This window comes from Polypterus senegalus, chromosome 9 (genome assembly GCF_016835505.1).
Source record: "Polypterus senegalus isolate Bchr_013 chromosome 9, ASM1683550v1, whole genome shotgun sequence".
NCBI lineage: Eukaryota > Metazoa > Chordata > Cladistia > Polypteriformes > Polypteridae > Polypterus > Polypterus senegalus.
In genome coordinates, this window is record NC_053162.1 from 43,073,912 (window position 1) to 43,094,825 (window position 20,914).

The window sequence follows — 20,914 nt, forward strand, 5'->3', positions numbered from 1 at the left end:
TTAGCTTATTCTTAAATTTATTAAAAAAACAAAAACCAATTAATCTATAGCAAAAGCACTGTGTTCCCTGTGCTCTTGTATTGGTTTAAGGTGATATGCATAGTCCTTTCCACCAATAACAAAGTTAACTTGAACAAAAAAATAACAATGAAACATTATGGACTCCAGTAGAAGTTCTTAGAGGAGAGCACATTATTTGCACATGAGGTTTAACATTTTGAATTGAACTGCAACTCCACAGCAATCTGACCATTTCAAAATCCCATGCCCTCAAGATTACTTAAACATAATGGCACAGAAAACACTGGCAAATTCTCTTTTTCCCCAGTGCCATGCTGAAGAAATCATCAGCAAAGAAATTTGAAGCATACCCATCATACATTTATTATTCTATTCAAGGCTGATACTTTATTAGTATTCAGACTTGCAAAGTCCTTTCTTTTCATAAAAAAAAGTGAGGTAAAACGTTGAACAAGAACAGTGGTTGTATTAATGCAAAATTTACCTGAATGTTTCTCAAAATAAAAAAAAATAAAAAAATCCTCACAGATCCTGTTGGCAGAGAAAGGAACCCCAAACTAAATAAGGTGCCCCCTAGTGAAATTGCAAGGCCTCATATTAGAAGGATTGGCCTCCATACCAGCCTGGTTTTATTTATCCTTTGAAACTGTTGTTTTATTTCTTCCAGTGTTGAAAAGGCAGTCTGCTACAATGTTGCCAGGACTCGTAGGAAGGAAATCACCACAACACAAAATGTTTGTCCAATTCCTAGAATAAATGCCTCCAAATAAACCATTCCCTTGCCAGCAGCTTTATACACTCCAGCAATTGCAGCACCTATATAAAAAAAATTAAAAAACAAAGTGTCAGAGTCTTTAGTGTAAATATCAAGTGTACCAAAGGTACTTTTCTATATTATATACTGCATAAATGTTTATATTTTACACCAGTTCTTCTGCTTAACATTGACCGCAGGTAGCCAAAGATGCCTAGGACTGCAGCTCTACATAGGCCATTTGTTGGAAGAAAATTATGGACATGTTTAAAACACAATCTTTGTCAAGCCCTCCATGTCATTGTTGTTAGCCTCATGATTCACATTGTGATTCACATTCAAAATGCATTCAGACCGTTTATTTAAATGAAAAGCTTAACAGTAACTTATTCTGTTAATTCTTCAACTTAAAACACACAGCCTACCACCACACACCTAGACAATATTTTCATATAAGTGGAATATTTTCCATAAGGTGAATGTGACTTTGTGACCAGCAAGATGAATTTGAAGCACAGAGCAGACTTTAAGATAATGAGCTCTAACAGAATTCACTGTTTGTGGCTTTAACTTGTTGTGCTTGTTACACAAATATAACATTTCAATTTTGTTAAGAATATGAAGGATTCATCAAATAAATAAGACTTAACATTTTGCTCATACTAAGAGGAGCACAGTACCCATATAAGAACCAGTAATAGCCTAGAAATACAGCCATTTAAAAACCGCCTTATTTTTTCATGGAAAGTTCAATTTATTCAATTCTAGGACTTAGTAATGACTAGATGGTTGTTATTTCTGTTCTGATATGTAAAATATTGAAATGAAAGAAAGTGTTCTTACTTTTCACATTCCTGTGGATATCACAAGTTTAAATTTGCATGCTCTTTTTTGCACTATGACCCTTAAAAGGTCATGTGAAAAGAAAATGTCCCCTTGGGGATTAATACAGGGTACATTTATTTTTATTTGCATGTTAAATTTTTATTCCTCATTTTTATTAATGACTAAAATACAATGAGCATATTATAATAAAAACTTTAGAAAAAAACTGACAAAAAAAGAAATTATATACTATCTTTATCTATAATATGCTACCATGGCTGTTGATTTGTCTGGCCATGATTTTAAATCACCTGTGGCTCGCAAACCGTTTGACCTATTGACCTGAAATTTGGTAAACTTATACCACCTGATGTCTACTACCTGCTTCTGGGGTGATGATTGACCTTTAAGGTTATTTGTCTTTTTATTTTATTGTAGAACTAGCAGAATACCCGCGCTTGGCAGCGGAGAAGTAGTGTGTTAAAGAAGGAAAGAGAAAGAAAAGGAAACATTTTGAAAATAACGTAACATGATTGTCAATGTAATTGTTTTGTGTATTTGGCAGCAGCGTCACAAAGTTGTTTTCGGTAGCTGCATCAGAAAATGTACCACAACGTCTGACACGCCTCCTTTTTACTGTTTTCTCACAGCTTGGATTGCTATACACACACATTCATACATACACAAATTATATACATACATACATACATACATACATACATACATACATACATACACACACACACATATACTTGTGTGTATGTATGTTTGTATGTATGTGTCTATATGTGTGTGTATAGGTTTGGTCACTGAGTGCAAGGGAAAAATACTAAATTATAGTTTAGAAGTTATTAAACAGTAAAACATTAACGTTTTAAGAAGTACAGGTACATTGAAATTACATTTTCTATGTGAACGTTCAAATTTGTGCCTCTGGTAATGTGCCTTACCGGCATTTAAAGAAAATTAGTTTTGTGTCCTCTGCAGTGTTAAGAGAGAAAGGCTTTGGTTTGGGATAAAAGGTGTAAAGAAAGGAAAGTTGCCTTTTTTTATATAGTATAGAGGGATGTGTTCGCTGACGTTATTATCGCCTTTTGGGGACAGTCGCGGTGGGTCTTGTGTAGACTGGTGAGACGTCCCCGCCATTAATCGGCTGTGATAGCACTGTCAGTCCTCCACTCCTATGCGTGTCTTCATAATCCGAGCTGAGGACCTCATAATCGTATACGTGCAAAAGAAAGTGTGAATCGCCTTAATATTATTTTGCCGTGGTGTAGAAAAGGGGTCCGTGTTTGCACTTGTCTGGGCTATAGCGCAGGGGGAGGATGAAAAATTAAAAGTGCTCACTTTGACTTAAGGCAGAAGCGCAGTCAGCGTCTCAAAGGCCGGCACAGCTATGCACACGCGCTGGCTGCTCGACTTTTGCTGGGCAGGAGACCCCCGTTTTTGCAGACTCGTTCATGATATCAAAAGTCTCAGCGATCTTTGGAGGTCATTCATATATATATATATATATTGTCACACACGTGTGCATGGGAGGCAGCTAAAGGGCTTGAGTGAAGGCAGTTCGGAGGCATGCCGGGGTGTGGCAGAGTGCACTGACTCTTTTTCTCCCTTGCCTGTAGACCATCCCCGGGGGATTTCACCTGGATCTCCTGACATCACTTCCGGGACTGAGCCAATGGAAGTCGGCCACACCAGCTCCAGTCCCTCTGATGTCACCTCCGCTCGAGCCAATGGTGGAAGACCACGTGCCAGATCCATGCGACCTCACTTCCTGTCTCCCCCTTTAAAACCTGCCCCTTTTCCTTTGTTTCCTCAGTCTTGTTTTGGACTCGGTTGTATGCACTTCAGTGCTCTGTATTTCTATAAGAAAACGACTTTGCAGCCAGGATACCACAATATACGGGTGGCTGCCCCAACTCTTTATCTGTCCATGTCTCGTTCTTGTGACAATATATATATAGCAAAATACCCGCGCTTCCCAGCGGAGAAGTAGTGTGTTGAAGAAGCAATGAAAAAGAAAAGGAAACATTTTGAAAATAATGTAACATGATTGTCAATGTAATTGTTTTGTCACTGTTGTGAGTGATGAGTGTTGCTGTCATATATATATATATATATATATATATATATATATATATATATACATATATACACACACATAATATATATATATATATATATATATACATATACACATATATACATACATATATATATATCATACATATATACACATACATACACATATACACACACACACACACACACACACACACACACACACACACACATATATAAACATATATATATACACATATACATACATATCTACATATATACACACACAGCTATTTCGTATCAGTGCAATACGCTGCTTGTTAAAACGGATAACTCCCGCTCTTATGTGCAAGTCTGCGTGGATATTATGAACTATCATATTTGTTCAAGTTCTATTTAAATTTTAAATAGAAGGAATTTTTATTTAGTCGACAGAAATATCTTTGGTAGGAATGGTAAAAACAGACAGGAATATTATTCGTGAATAAATCAACTCAAACCTTAAATAACTTAAAAGAACAAACATTCAAATTTCTTTACTCTTATGTAAATTTATATAAAAATAAACTTAGATTTTAAATATCCCAAAAGATTTTGCTCTCCATAAAAATATATCCTTTCAAAATTATACAAATTCAAATATGAACATGCTGCATAACAAAACCTGGAAATATAAATAAAATGTGTTCCTTTCAGCAATAACAAATCAAATCATTAAGTTGTCTTTGCTCATATGTCATTTTAGAGCTGGACGCCTGGCATCTATTTTTGGCAACAGGTTCGTTTATGTTTGGTGTGAGGTTCTGTGTTGTGGAGATTCTCAGGATGGCTTGCAGGTGCTCATCAGTGAGGCGACTCCTGTGTGCTGTTTTGTTAGTCTTTATCACTGAGAAGAGCTTCTCACACAGATATGTGCTACCAAACATGCACAAGGTTCGAGCCGCATGTAGACGGACTTTTTTTGTTCTTCAAAGTCACCAAAGCGCCGTGCAAACTCAGTGCGCTCGGTTTATCAGCAAAGTGCGTATTTGGGAACACCGTAGTGACGACTTGGTTTAACATTACTTGGCAACAGGGAAAGTTGCACTGGTGCATTTGTGTCTCCCATAAAAGCAACTTCACTTGAAATCACTTTGTGATTGTGCACGGTAAAACGTCCGCTGGTGTCAGATTCTTATTTAATTCTTCTGCTTTCTGTATCTTCTGCATTGCATTCAGGTCTTTCAGCCTCACTGATGAGCACCTGCAATCCATCCTGAGAATCTCCACAACACAGAACTCCCTGATGTTTTGTCTCATAGTGCCGTCTTAGATTAAATTCTGTAATTACAGCCACATTAGCTCCACAAATGAGACACACGGGTTCAGTAAACATATACTCAGCCTCCCATCGGTTTTTAAAGGCTCTATTTTCAGAATCAACTTTTCTCTTCAGCATCGTGTGAGCTAGCTTCGCAATAACTTGCAGCATCATAAGCTAGACTTGATTAACGGTAAGTGTTGGCAAGGCAGCTGAAGCGCTGCATTATGGGATCTGTAGTTTATTGTGTTACCAGCGCTTCATATACCCGGCCATTAATAACAATAATACAGTATATAAAATGATCTCGCGGGCTGGATATAATTACACGCCGGGCCGGATGTGGCCCGCGGCCCTTGAGTTTGACACATATGGACTAAATAGAACTTGAAAAGATATATTTTTTCAAATGTGATCGCGCAATTCAGATAGAGTTGACGCGCACTACAGCCTGCATGCCTCAATAAGTCATCCTCCCCTCGCTCTTACTTTTTTACCGTTCATCTAATGAATACACTGAGTATGGCTTTACCAAAACAATCATTGATGGCGAATAAAGTATCCATTATTCGAGTATGTAGATCGGGATATATATATACATATATATATACCCGTATCGCAGCGAGAAGTAGTGTGTTAAAAAGCTAGAAAAGAAAAGGGAACATTTTAAAAATAACGTAACATGACTGTCAATATACAGTATTTGTTTTGTGAGTGTTACTGAGTGTTGCTGTCATCAAGGATTTGATTATCATTATTTCTTTCAATCAGGTTTGTATTTGTAGGATGTGTTGTGTTCAAGTTACATTCCGTGTTTGTCAATCGTTGTAAAGATGACAGGTTTCATTCATCGATTCGTTTCTTACTGCATCAATAAACAGCTCGTCTTCTTCTTTATCCGAGACCTGACACACTGCATGCACGGGTTTTTTACACTGTCTTCCTTTAGCGGGACATTGACTTTTCCACCGTGTGCTTTGTTTCCACAGTAGCAGCATTTATGAATATGCTTATCAGACGCTTCATATTTTTGCTGCCTTTTCAATTGTGTAATTCGGTTTTGTTCAGCGCTCTTTGGAACTGTTGCTTTTTATCTGTGCACTGCGTCAGTTCACGTGAGCCGCTCGGTGTACATGCATCGAAGTTCCCCAGTTGTGCTGGTGCCATCTCGTGCTATGTCCATGGCTGTATTTAATGTTACCTTAGTCCTGGCACTTAAAACTTTCTCTCGCAGTTTAGCCGAGTTTGTGCCAAACACCACGCTGACCATCTCATCTTCCTCTGCATAAGCACAGTCCTTAACCCATGAATATTTAGTGGGAGTTTGCTATTGGATTGCCGCTGACGGACGGCCTTATATGGGCAGGCACTAAATTACAAACGCCAGTGGCAGCCTGTCTATGAACTTAATTTAAAGTGTAGGTTTACATCGTGCTTTGTTTCCGAAGTAGCAGAACTCATCAATATGGTTGTATATGTCACTCGCTCGCTTCTTATTGTTTCGCTGCCTTCTCAATTATATAATGCATGTTTTCTTCAGCGCTTTTGGAGGTCTTCCTGATTTTGTATGTACTGCGTGATTACGTGGAGGCGTGATGATGTCACACGAAACTCCCCCGGGCGTTCAAGCTCATCTCCATTACAGTAAATGGAGAAAAACAGCTTCCAGTTATGACCATTACACGTAGAATTTCGAAATGAAACCTGCCCAACTTTTGTAAGGAAGCTGTAAGGAATGAACCTGCCAAATTTCAGCCTTCCACCCACACGGGAAGTTGGAGAATTAGTGATGAGTCAGTGAGTGAGTGAGTGAGTGAGTGAGTGAGGGCTTTGCCTTTTATTAGTATAGATATATACATATTACACACACACACACACGAGACCGAGTGACACACACAGACGCGAGCGAGCGCGAGAGAGAGAGAGAGAGAGAGAGAGACACGGGCGAGAGAGACACACAGACACAGACACGCACACGCGTGAGAGAGATGGCTGGAGGCATAAGGCTGAGAAGGCAGTTAAAGAATGCACCAGGCTTGCTTTTAAAGAGATAGATCTAAGCATTGTTTTAACCTCGTTGTATTTAATGAGGGCGGCACGGTGGCGCAGTGGTAGCGCTGCTGCCTCGCAGTTAGGAGACCCGGGTTCGCTTCCCGGGTCCTCCCTGCGTGGAGTTTGCATGTTCTCCCTGTGTCTGCGTGGGTTTCCTCCGGGCGCTCCGGTTTCCTCCCACAATCCAAAGACATGCAGGTTAGGTGGATTGGGGATTCTAAATTGGCCCTAGTGTGTGCTTGGTGTGTGGGTGTATTTGTGTGTGTCCTGTGGTGGGTTGGCACCCTGCCCTGGATTGGTTCCTGCCTTGTGCCCTGTGTTGGCTGGGATTGGCTCCAGCAGACCCCCGTGACCCTGTATTCGGATTCAGCGGGTTAGAAAATGGATGGATGGATGTATTTAATGAAGATATTTTTCTATTGGATTTGAATGCAAATCAATTTCTATCTTTTATTTAAAGTTATTTTTTCGATTTTCCTTTTGATGTGCAATCTGCCACTGTTGAAATAAACCTACCATTGAAATGATACTGTTTTGAGACTTTTCATTTCGTTGTCATTGGACAAACTTACAAAATCAGTGAGGGGTCAAATAATTATTTCCTCCACTGTATATCTCTATATATCTCTATATATCTCTATATCTATATATATCTATTATATATATATATATATATATATATATATATATATATATATATATATATATATATATATATATATATATATATATATATATATATATATATATATATATATATATATATATATATATATTCTCATATCTATCTATCTATCTATTATTATATATATATACCCGCTTGGCAGCGGAGAAGTAGTGTGTTAAAGAATTTATGAAAAAGAAAAGGAAACATTTTAAAAATAATATAACATGATTGTCAAAGTAATTGTTTTGTGTATTTGGCGGCAGCGTCACGAAGTTGTTTTCGGTAGCTGCATCAGAAAATGTACCACAACGTCTGACACACCTCCTTTTTACTGTTTTCTCACAGCTTGGATTACTGCTGTCATATATATATATATATATATATATATACACACATACACATACATACATACATACACACACACACACACACACACACACACACATACATATATATATACACATATATATACACACATACCTATCTACATCATATATACACACACATACATACATACATACACACACACAAATTATATATATGTGTGTATGTATGTATGCATACGACAGCACGTGACGTGCGCGTATGTGTGTGTATATATATATATAAATATTTATATTTACACACATACATACATACATACATATATATATATATACACACATACATATACTTGTGTGTATAGCTTTTATATATGTGTGTGTATAGCTTTGGTCACTGAGTGCAAGGGAGAAATAATAAAATATAGTCTATAAGTTATTAAACAGTAAAACATTAACGTTTTAAGAAGTACAGGTACATTGAGCACTACTGGAGTGGTTGGGTAAACTACATTTTAAAGACTGTGTAATACAACAGGTAAGTAACTAACAGCAGCTAAAATGTATATGGATCATCTCTCGGTAGTAGATCCCTTTTGAAAGGCTACACGACGGCTGTGGTATAGAAATTACATTTTCTATGTGAACACGTTCAAATTTGTGCCTCTGGTAATGTGCCTTACCGGCATTTAAAGAAAATTAGTTTTGTGTCCTCTGCAGTGTTAAGCGAGAAAGGCTTTGGTTTGGGATAAAAGGAAAAAAGGTGTAAAGAAAGGAAAGTTGCCTTTTTCTTTTATATAGTATAGAGAGATGTGTTCGCTGATGTTATGATCGCCTTTTGACGACAGTCGCGGTGGGTCTTGTGTAGACTGGTGAGACGTCCTCGCCATTAATCGGCTGTGATGGCACTGTCAGTCCTCTACTCGTGTGCGTGTCAGCGTCTCAAAGGCCGGCACAGCTATGCACGCGCGCTGGCTGCTCGACTTTTGCAGGGCAGGAGACCACAGTTTTTGCAGACACGTTCATGATATCAAAAGTCTCAGCGCTCTTTGGAGGTCATTCATATATTATATGATATATATGTATATATGGTGGAAGACCACGTGCCAGATCCATGCGACCTCACTTCCTGTCTCCCCCTTTAAAACCTGCCCCTTTTCCTTTGTTTCCTCAGTCTTGTTTTGGACTCGGTTGTATGCACTTCAGTGCTCTGTATTTCTATAAGAAAACGACTTTGCAGCCAGGATACCACAATATACGGGTGGCTGCCCCAACTCTTTATCTGTCCATGTCTCGTTCTTGTGACAATATATATATAGCAAAATACCCACCCTCGCAGCGGAGAAGTAGTGTGTTAAAGAAGTAATGAAAAAGAAAAGGAAACATTTTAATAATAGCGTAACATGATTGACATTGTCATGAGTGTTGCTGTCATATATATGCCTGCCTAAATAAGTCACCCTCGCTTTGCTCTTACTTTATTTACCGTTCATTTAATCACGGCTAGTGGCGGAAAAATTATAAAATGGAAGGAGGATGGCTTTACCAAAACAATTATTGATGGCGAATCGATTATTCATAAAGGTTGAATTGGTGATGTTTTTCTGTGTTAACCTCATATTTTTTCATACTTGAATCGGGATGGGCTGATCAAAGTAATCGGTGTACCAGGAAATCATGCATTGACAAAAGCTCCCCTGTGCTTGTAATGCAAAGTGTGATTAAATGCATTATTTTTAGCGTTATGGAGCACATGCATCAAGCTTCTCAGCTGTGGTTGTGCTAAGAAAAGGAAAGATTTTAAAAATAGCGTAACCGATTGTCAATGTAACCTTTTGTAAGTAGTGCCTGGAGGATTCAGTGTGGAGAAACTCTATAGAGACAGCGTGTGTATTAACTTGTGGATTTTTCTGTGAGTATTTGGTGGCAGTCTGACCAAGTTGCTTCGGAAGACGGCGTTAGCTGCAGAGCTCAGCTCAGAGCCAAATGAGATGAATGGGAGGGGAGATGATGACGTGACTCCCCCACCCGCCTTAACTGTCAATCCCCACAAACACAGTCTCTCGGAATTTGCATAAGCACACCCTTCACCTACAATTTTAACTTAGTTATAAAGTGATCAAAACTCGTTTATATCCTGCGTCCTCTCATTAAACTTGTATCCCGCATTACCTGTGGGCATGTGAAACGCCAGCGTAGCCTGTCTATGAACTTAATTTAAAGTTTAGGTTTACACCTTGCTTTCTTTCGAGGTAGCAGCAGTCATGAATATGGTAGTATATGTCACTCTTCTTATTGTTTCGCTGCCTTCTCAATTATATAATGCATGTTTTCTTAAGCGCTTTTTGGTGGTCTTCCTGGTTTTCTACGCACTGCGTTGACAGTCAGTTCACGTGATTACGTGAGAGCGTGATGATGTCACACGAAACTCCGCCCCCGTCATTGCCAGCTCAACTCCATTACAGTTAATGGAGAAAATACCTTCCAGTTATGACCATTAGGCGTAGAATTTCGAAGTGAAACCTGCCCAACTTTTGTAAGTAAGCTGTAAGGAATGAGCCTGCCAAATTTCAGCCTTCTACCTACACGGGAAGTTGGAGAATTAGTGATGAGTGAGTGAGTTGCCTTTTATTAGTATAGATACATATATATATACATACATATATATATATATATATATATATGTGTATGTGTGTATATATATATATATATATATATATGTGTGTATATATATATATATATATATATATATATATATATATATATATATATATGTGTATGTATGTATGTATGTATGTATGTATATATATATATATATATAATTTTAACTCCAAAAGGAGACAGCACAAAGGTTTGGGGTTTTCCGGCCCCGTATATTGTAGACGATCCACAATAATGCAAAAAAGAAAAGCAGGTCAAATATAAACTAAACAGTTCAAATGCGAGACGCTGAAGCATGGCGTCGGCGGCCATTTTATGAGGGAGGAGCCGGAAGTGGAGGAATGTTGGGAAGGAACCGTGAGGGATGCTGGGACCAATGACGTCAGGACAAGATGGCGGAGGAAGGGCAGAAGTAAACGTAGTGCGGGCAAAGCCGACTTATGGCGGCGGAGCGTCCTTTTTTCTGTAAGAAAGGACAGGGAGAAAGTTAGTACCCCGCCATTCCCTGCCAGCGAATGTTTTCCCAGGTGTATTAAAATCCGTCCACGGTCTCCTACTCGCGTGTGCGTGACAATATATATACATATACACACACACATATATATACATACAGTTTGTATGGTCTGGAACGGATTAATTGTGTTTACATACAATCCTATGGGGGGAAAATTACTTCGGTTCACGACCAGAGTTTTGGAATGAATTATGGTCATGTTCCAGGTCCTTGGACTTAACGTATACCAAACTAATTTTTCCCATAAGAAATAATGGAAAAATGATTAATCCGTTCCCATGAAAAAAAATTCTATTGTTATTGGCATATTATACATTGATGGGGTTGTATAAAATTTAAACACTGCTTAATACTAAAATACATAAATACAAAAGCAATTAGATGAAATAAATGAAAATTTAACCTCACTTTACTTTAATAACGTCTTTGTTTTTCACAATCGTAGATACAGTTTCTCAGCATATGGTATGCAGCAGCCATGTCCCAGATACGCATGCCACCTTCATACTTTTCAACGATCAATTAAAATTTATGTGAAAAAACACAAAATCACATTGTGACGATGCAGGTTTGCTGTATGCTCCCATCTGCTGTCTGGGGGCCCTTGAACCCTACACCAAGCTTAGCAGTGAGGCACAACAAAGCACAGGATAATGAAAAAGTGCAAAGTGCTTTTATTAAAACAATCAACAAAACAAGGTATTCAAATTAAAGTGCAATGCCCAAAGTTCCAATAAATAAATCCATAAAATCAGAAGTGAAACATGGAGGTTAAAAATAATAGAAAAAAAGTCTTCTTAAAAACGAGGTTAAAATACAGCATGATGCATTCTTAAGAAAAAGAAAAAAAAAAAACACACAACAACAACAAGAAGCCCGGTGCCTTTTTACCTGGGGGCCCCCCTGCTTCCCTCCTCTGGGCTTCTCAACAGGAGGGTTGCCCTACTTGCAGCTGACCTTTACTCTGCCTACTTCAGCTGTTCAGTTCACCTCTCCGATCCCTGGCTTAGTAGGTTCCTCCTGACAGCATCTTGGGATCCACAGTGACCTCCTTCCGGTCAATCCCGCTCCATGATCACTCAGCGGGAGTGACCACTACTACTATTCCCCAGGTGTCGGCCCAACACCCAAGCTCCCTGTTCAGCTGCATCGTGAGCCTGCCTCTGCGCTCGCACTCTCTCTCCTGCAACCTCCTGTCCGTTCTCTCTTTCTTTTTCCTCCCCTTCTAGCCGACACGCGCTTCTGTTTATCAAGAGGGCATGGCAGCTGAAATCCGCAGCCCCAGGAACAATCATGAATGCGGATGGTCTGTCACCTGTGCACTTAGGTGAGAAACACCCACATCGCGAGTCGCCCTGAGAACCGCTTCAGCCCAATACTATCCACTTGCAGAGCCACCACGCACCCTCACCAAGCCGTGAACGCGGCGATTATTTATTTTAAAACTGGCCTTTGACAGGAGCTGTGGACCCGCTATACCACACACGTGAAAATTCACAGAGTTATAGCGTGGGTTGTTCACTGAATGCTAGAAACTGGCGCACTGACGCTCGTGGCTTTGTCTCAAGAGAGGTAAACAAGGGTAGCATGCGAGTCGCATTCCAAACAAAGGTCGTATACCAAGCAAAATTTTTTCGTGTTCAAACAGGACGTATTCCAAGTTGGACTTATTCCAAAGTAGACATATATACATGTATATTATATATATATATATAATCACTTTTTTAATTTTTAATAAATTTGCAAAAACCTCAAGTAAACTTTTTTCACGTTGTCATTATGGGGTGTTGTGTGTAGAATAGAAATGAATTTAATCCATTTTGGAATAAGGCTCTAACATAAGAATAAATATACATACATACATACATACACTATAAATGACATTGCCTTATCCTGAGATTGATGTCATGAATTTTGGATTTAGGAAAATGAGGCAAGTTTAACAACAGCATTTTCTGCAAAAATACATATCACTTACTGGTAAGCATTCCTCCACAGACTGGTCCCAAGATGCTCATCAGTAGAACTGCTACCGGAATGAACCGAGCATATTTGTGACGCCGGAGCGTATACAGAGCCAAAAGGCTGGCTGGTATATGGACAACAAGAGAGGATACCAAAGCCCACTGGAAAACTCCATACCACATTTCTGAAATAAACAGAGGAAGATACTGTAGAGTAAGACAGACATTTCTTCAGTATTACATGATGGTTCCTCCATTAAACCTTTCAGTTAATTTAAAGGAATAGTTCAAACTAGTTTGTAGTGGTGTCCATGAAAAAAATTTTAATCTCATTATTTTTGTGCAGAAAGAAAATAAGGTTTCTTAAAAAAAAAAACAGTGAAGTAACAGTGACCACCAGAAAATAATGTGAAAAATTTTCATGGAAAACAGAAAAAAAATTTAATGTAACTCATGTTACATAATCCACATGTCTGTTAGAAATTCATATGCGCAAACCTTGGAAAATGCATGCATTTTTTACTAAAACATAACCAATATTTACTAACAAAAAAAAAATCATCATACAATATAAACAAGAGAGGCATATTCCCATAATACAGTGCTTATGAATTGAAGACCCAAAAATCCTGTGAATTTGTATTAGCACTTTTGCAAAAATAGACAAGAGAAATAAATACATGATCAAATTTTTTTTTATTGTAGTTAGTATCACAAATTTTGTTGCTGTTGTTTGAATTAACACAGCAATGTTTTAACAACATCTGTAAAAAATCATCTTTAAATTGGCAGCAGCAGCATAAACAGTAGTGTACATGGAAAGCATACAAAATGGCAATTTTAGTTATCTATCGCTACATTTTAATTAATCAAAATTCTAATTAGTGACATATGTAATTACATTATAAAGCAGTCAGAATTCAAAATTGCAAATATCAGAAATTCCATTTTAACTGATGAAAATTTACAGACCTTTCTCACAACCTTCTATACATCTTTCAATTTTTATTTTCTGAATTTGTAATTATATTTCAGCTGGTTGTTAAAAAAAAAATGGATATATAAAATTTTATTTTAACTATTCAAAATATAACTGGCTAAATGTGTAACTCTAATCACAAATAGCCAAAAACTGCTGATAGCTGTTATTTGACTTGTAACAGATCAAAATGTAATTAGATATTTTTCACTGAGATTTCAAATAATCAAACACAAGATTATGGTATACTTAATTGTAAATTCACTTGTAATTTTAAACTAGCCAATAGAAAACATTTTAAAAAAATGGTAAAATGATGTACAATGTATATCAGACCAGTATAATTAGAGGGAAAGCCGAAATATTTAAAGCACAAGCATCCATTAAACAGAAAACATCAGAAAGTCCCGGCTTAGTCAGACACTCAGAGACATGCTGTAACCACAGTATAATTCAGCAATTGAAGCAGAAATTAGTCAAAAATTGAAATATAAAATTGATCACAAAAAAAAGTAAAAAATAAAAAAAAAAAGATTCACAATAACATATTTAAACCCACTTCTACTGCTTCTTATTGCTTAATGTTGCAAAATGCTAATTTATTTCTATTCAATCTACCATTTTTTTTGTTTGTGGTATGTTTATTAGGATGATTGTGATATAGAAAGGTACATATGCAACCAAGTAAGAGTTTCTGGAAAATGCAACCGCGTTCTTAATAGAATACATGTTGTAGATTTAACAATGAAAGTGATAAAAACAAGGACAACATTGCTAGTGGCAGCAAAACAGCCATATTTCCAAGATTCCCCTTTCATATCTCAAATGATGTTTTTGTTATCTAAACATGCCTACTTTCAGCCCCAATCTAGATAGTTAAATATATTACACTTTCATGATAAACACTGCAATGGATACCAAGTGCCACCTCTGAGTTTTTAGACCAATTTTATAAGGTATTTTCCAGTGTTATGTGAAGGGTTTTACACTAACTACAAAGGTGTAACATCCTTTTAAAGATTTAACATCCTGTTATGAGATTTCCCCACACATTCTCCTACTAGAAAGGACTTAAAGCAAGCATGTATTGTGGTAAAGTTTGGGAGCATGCACTGATACAGTGCATTGCCGTACCCACCACATGATGAACCACCTCAGGATACCAAATTAGGACCCGAGCGCAGCCGTGCAATGGGTGACACCCCAGCACCACACTACTTCGAATGGAGTGGAACAGCGTGCAGATTGTGGCAAGCATGTTGCAAAACTGTTTTTTTTTTTTTTTTGCACCAGTTTTCATATAAATTATGCCACTGCTTCGGGTTACAACTGTTTGTGTGACAGAATACAAATATAAAATTTTGAAACAATTACACTTTGATTGCAAATGAAACCTATCCATATTTTTAATAATGTTATTTTTAAACTTAACTCCATTATTTTAACTAAATCTGATGTTTTTCTCATTACCAAGAATAAGCAGCATGGCAACAAATAAACAGACACATTACATCGATGCTATTCTTGTTGACATTGCTGATCAAGTTTATTGAACTTGAGTATGTCCTGTGATGGACTAGTTTACTTAATGTGACTTAATAATCATTTCTATACTCAAAGCATAAATTCTTGTTGCTTAACTTGTAAATTCATTAATATAATATACTAGCTGTAAAGGAATTCAAATATACAGTACTCCAGGAATAAAGAAAAATTAAGAGATTTAAGTAGTGCAAAATGTTTATGTTCTTTTGCTGTTGTTTCACATTGATGGGGTGTATTTCTAGTATCTAGCATTATTGATAATTAAATGCATATTATCTTTAAATGACAAATTTAAAATTTGGTTACTTAAAAGACAGAAGCAGTCTTTTACTGATATGCATACTTTCTTTTAAAATGTATATTAGATTAAAATTACCAGACAGTTTACAACTAACAATAAAAATATCTGCAGCAACTTGCTGTACTTATCACATATCAGGACAGTTAAATAAGAGGGACCTGTTCTGTTCAGATATTTGTGTCTCCTACTCCGAGAATTCCAGATCAGACCCAGTATAAACTAAGCTTGCAGGGACAAAGGCAGGTTTGGCCTAGAGGGTTGGTAGAAAATTATGGATATAAGTCATGCCTAAAAAAATTGGTCAAAAGGCATGAAGCCTGGACTGGAGAGTCCCTACACTACAACATCCCATTGGTCAAAGAGGCACATTAAAGAAGCACAAGACCAGCATAAGCTCAAGCAATACAAAAGACCAAGAGTCTCTGTCATTCCATCTGTACAGAGACTATGCTGGAACAGAGACCTGGACTCTCTGTCATTCCATCCATCTAATGCTTATTAAGACAAAGAGTCTAGGTATATTGGATGCCATGTTTTTCAGTGTGATTTGTCACACTCATTAGCTTGGTTCTGGTTAGGGCACATTAGGAATCTTAAGTTACCTATATGCAAGAATAGAGGTGTAGATCTTCCCTGCTATAACACTCGTAACAGGCCATTATGAGTGCTACAGTGGGGATTTGGAACATGGCTCAGGTCAAGGTAAGAAAGAATCTGAAATTGAGAAAAGGGTCACCCTAGGAGTAGGACCATTCCACAATAAAACACTAGATTATTTGAATAAAAGGAAAAAATATTTGTCAATAATATTTCCAATAATTTGTGAAAAGTGCTTGTGAATCATGCTCCAGAAACTAATCCTAGGAATTTATCCCAGTGTAATATTAATGCAATATGGAATGCACATTTTCTGGTTAGTTAATTTGGTAAAACAAATAAAATTAGCAGCTATACTGTAATGCAATCTACTTTGGGTAAAAGATTATGCTGATGCTCGACTAGAACAGATTTACAGTTCACACTCTCCAGCTAGAAGTTAAGCCATCCATCCATCTCATATGGATGGCTTACTAGAAAGATACCTACAAACCAGATATGGCTTTGTAAGTTACTATAAACATACCACCATCCACTTCTTAAACAGTATCTGGATGAGATAGTGAGACAACTTGGTTATTTGCTAATCAAAATAGACTGACAGACTGAATGGTCTCTTTTGTGAAAATTATGGTTTTATGCATTTGAAATGCTTACCTTTCTGTTAATGAGGTGGTTGAAAGAATTTGGGGTTCATTTACAATTGGATCTAAATAAGAAGCATTAGCTCTATGGTCATTTGAATTTTTAAAGCAGTTATAGTGCAACAGATTTCAATCCAAATCCTGGGTACCGCGTGGCTGCTAATTTAAGTTTCAAACAATCTAATAATCAATTAGCTTTTGCTGTAAGTTAATTAGGTCTTCAACCCTGGCTGTAATAATTCTTTTTACATTCCAAATACCTAGGTGCTTAGTTTCACTTTTCATTTTACATAATCATATAAGCTCACTTAATAAGAATACTGTGTAGGCTCTAAAAGATAGCCTATAGAATACAATCTTGACATGCTTCATAAATGAACAATAGATTTTAAAATGAACATTGCACAATCTGGAAGGTCTTCAATTTGTAATACCAGCTGAAATTACTGTTTAACTTGGGTGCATATGGAATACCTAACTTGGATTGTATGGTTTTGGTCAAGCATCACTCACAGCATTTCATTCCATTCACTAGGGCTAAACACATCGAAAGGTAGTTTCAAAACTGATTTTGGCATATTACATTGAAATAAAGCCTATCCTAGTCACAATATTAAAGCAAAAACTACCTGCCTAAATCAAAATGCAGTTCCATTATCCCAGAGTAACACAGTTATTGTGTTGTGCAAAAAAAGGGTCTCAGAAATTTGCATAAACCTGAAAGAAAACAAGGGTTCCATTTTTTGAATAAAGATCCAATTTTCTGGATTTTCTTTCTTTTCTCTTTTTTTTTTTATTAACAAAACGCATTCTCAAGGTTCATACCCAAGTGTCATAAATTCAAGACTAAGAAAAACCTTTCCTCTCAACCATTCTCAAACTGCTTTTACTAGATCAAATCCTTGTATATTAACTTTGTTTTACTGCATTAGCTCCTATCTCAAATGGTTTTTACATTGACAGCTGCTCTGAATTGCTAACGTCAGGTCTTCTCAATAAATGCCCTTGTGTCTGCTGATCCTGCAACACTGCTTCTTGCTGTAGTACAAGTATGTTAAGCTTGTATTAATGAGTTCTAATACAATATTACATCATAATCTGATTTTCTGTGTAAAACCTCCAGATGCAGTACATATATTTATGAGTAACCTATTATTCTTAAATGTATTTAATCCAATTCAGGGTGGTGAGGGCCCAAACTCTTCCTGGCAGAAACCGGAGCACGGTAGGAACCAGTCCCAGACACTAGGCAACTCGCGCACACCATACATACACACTAACAGAAGTCTGATTTGAAATTGCTAATTAGCCTCTAACAGAAGTCTGATTTGAAATTGCTAATTAGCCTAACATGCTTTTTAATTTCTTCAAAGCCTTCAATACTATCCAGTCACAACAGTTAAGGGGTAAGCTCACGGATTTGCAGGTGGATGAGCTGTGTATCTTGGCTCAAGGACTGTGTGCCTTTGATTGGATGTTAGCCACACCACAAAGAACAGTCCCGTCTCTTTTCCTCTTCACTCTGTACCCCTCAGACTATAAATACAACACCAGGTCATGTCATTTTTTACAAAGTTTCTGATAATTCTGCACTTTTGGGGTCTATTGATAAGATGATGTAGAAAAAACATGTCTGCAGCTTAACATTAGCAAAACAATTGAATTGGTTGCCACACAAAAGAGGACCTATTCCCAGTCACTAATCAGAGTGGATGTGGTGCATCAATTGAAGGTACAAATCAATGTCAGGTTGGACTGGTCTCATAACACAGATGAACTATATAAGAAAGGTCAGAGAAGACTTTTTTTTTGTTTGGAGACTAAATTCCTTCAATGTGGGTAGCGACATATGCGGTGGGCTGGCACCCTGTCCGGGGTTTGTTTCCTGCCTTGCGCCCTTTGTTGGCCGGGATCTGCTCCAGCAGACTCCCGTGACCCTGTAGTTAGGATATAACGGGTTGGATAATGGATGGGTAGTGACATACTTCACATATTCTGCAACTCTGGGATGGCCAGCACGATTTTCTACACTGTGGTGTGCTAGGCTGGTAACATCACGAAAGGTCTAATTAATCAACAAGCTAATTAAAAGGTCAGGCTCAGTTAAGGAAGACACTCTTCACATCATGGAAGTATAGACAATGGACAGAGAGAAAACAAAACTCAGTAGCATTATGAACAATGCTGCACATCCTCTCTCTTAAACATGAACACAGAGTAATTACATCCAACAAATTATTCAACACATGTGTGCCAAAAATGCTGCTGAGGCTCATTTTTACCAAGGGCAATATGCCAGAATAATGTCTCAATGTGACTATAACAGCCGAGTCAGAGGTTTTCTTTCTCTTTAATAATTCTGGTGAATAATTAATGAGCTTGTGTGTTAAAAAAAAAAAAAGATTATATTATATTAGATAGATAGATAGATAGATAGATAGATAGATAGATAGATAGATAGATAGATAGAGAGAGAGAGAGAATTCCAGGGGCCAAAAAAAGAATACTTTTGTTACATGGAACAGGAACTATGTATGAAATTCAAGGCCAAGAAGCTGGATCTGTGAGACAGCACCATGAACCACTGATGGACTATCCCCTCTATGTCTAACAATGCTATGTTAAATTAATATTATTGTAATCATCCATCATAAATCACTTTGTAGTAACCATGCTTTAAACAGAATGCAGTTTTTTATTAAGTAAATGGAGTATATATATTTTTTTCAAACATAAAACAATTTTTGCTGTCATCAATCTTGTCCTTGCACCCCTAATAAAGTAGCTAAGCATATAAAAGTACTTGTTTTCAAATATGTCAGAAAGTGACAATTTTCATGAGGGATACATCTTACCATAAAGTTTGAGACATGTAACAGGCAAAACATGAGTAACAGTAAAAATAATACATACAATGAATAAATAAATGTGTATAAGTGTCGCCTGCACATGATACGAACTAGTTCTAGGCGTTTATATTTTACTTTATTATCTCATTTGCCAGACAAGGTTTTACCTTAATGACCCAAAGCACTATAGACAACTTGGCGACATCACGTAAATATCTGCAGTGTCTTTACATCACACAGATGAATGACTAGTTAAGTAGGCAGAAATTCTTATATTGAAACTAAATAATAAATACTATTAAAGTTGCCCATCGCGCCCCTAAACTTGATGATAATGTAAAATATGACCTGCATTTTCCTAGTCAATCTCGAGGCGCGTCTTTCACTTTTTCGCCCATAGTCCTGACTAAGAACACATTTAAACTTCCCAGAAAATATGCGGGGTCACAGACAGCAAACGGATAAATTAGAATAGTGGCATAAAGCTATAAAATATTGGTATCTATCTTTCAATCAACTGAGATGGGACACCACCGATGTTTTTCCAAACTAATAAAGGTGTACAGACAAAACAAGATTCGGTCGCTCACCTGAGAAATCTTGTAGCGTTTTAGAATTTGTCCCGTTCTGCATTGCTGGTCCATGAACTATATTTCAAAGGCGATCAAATGGTAGAAATTCACACCGGGAGTCGTAATTTTCACTTGCTTTAGTGACAAAGGCCCAATTTATTAAAATCACAACCAAAACAAATTACAGCAAATAAAAACTGTCAACGTCACCTGGAGCCACTACCTGACCTGTAGTAACCCCGGTGTCCGGGAGAAGATTGACGTGAGTCTACACCAATCAGCTAA

The 20,914-nt window shown here is 37.2% G+C and overlaps 1 protein-coding gene across 1 annotated transcript; it reads right to left on the reverse strand.

Moving 5' to 3' along the window:
- Positions 1-20,908, reverse strand: tmem170a (transmembrane protein 170A). Its single transcript, XM_039763017.1, has 3 exons — positions 20,648-20,908; positions 13,157-13,327; positions 1-837 (listed from the first exon to the last, which is right to left on the reverse strand). The coding sequence occupies exons 1-3, from the start codon at positions 20,688-20,690 to the stop codon at positions 707-709; spliced, it is 345 nt and encodes a 114-aa protein (XP_039618951.1). The 5' UTR covers positions 20,691-20,908; the 3' UTR covers positions 1-706.
- Positions 20,909-20,914: the final 6 nt, after the last annotated feature.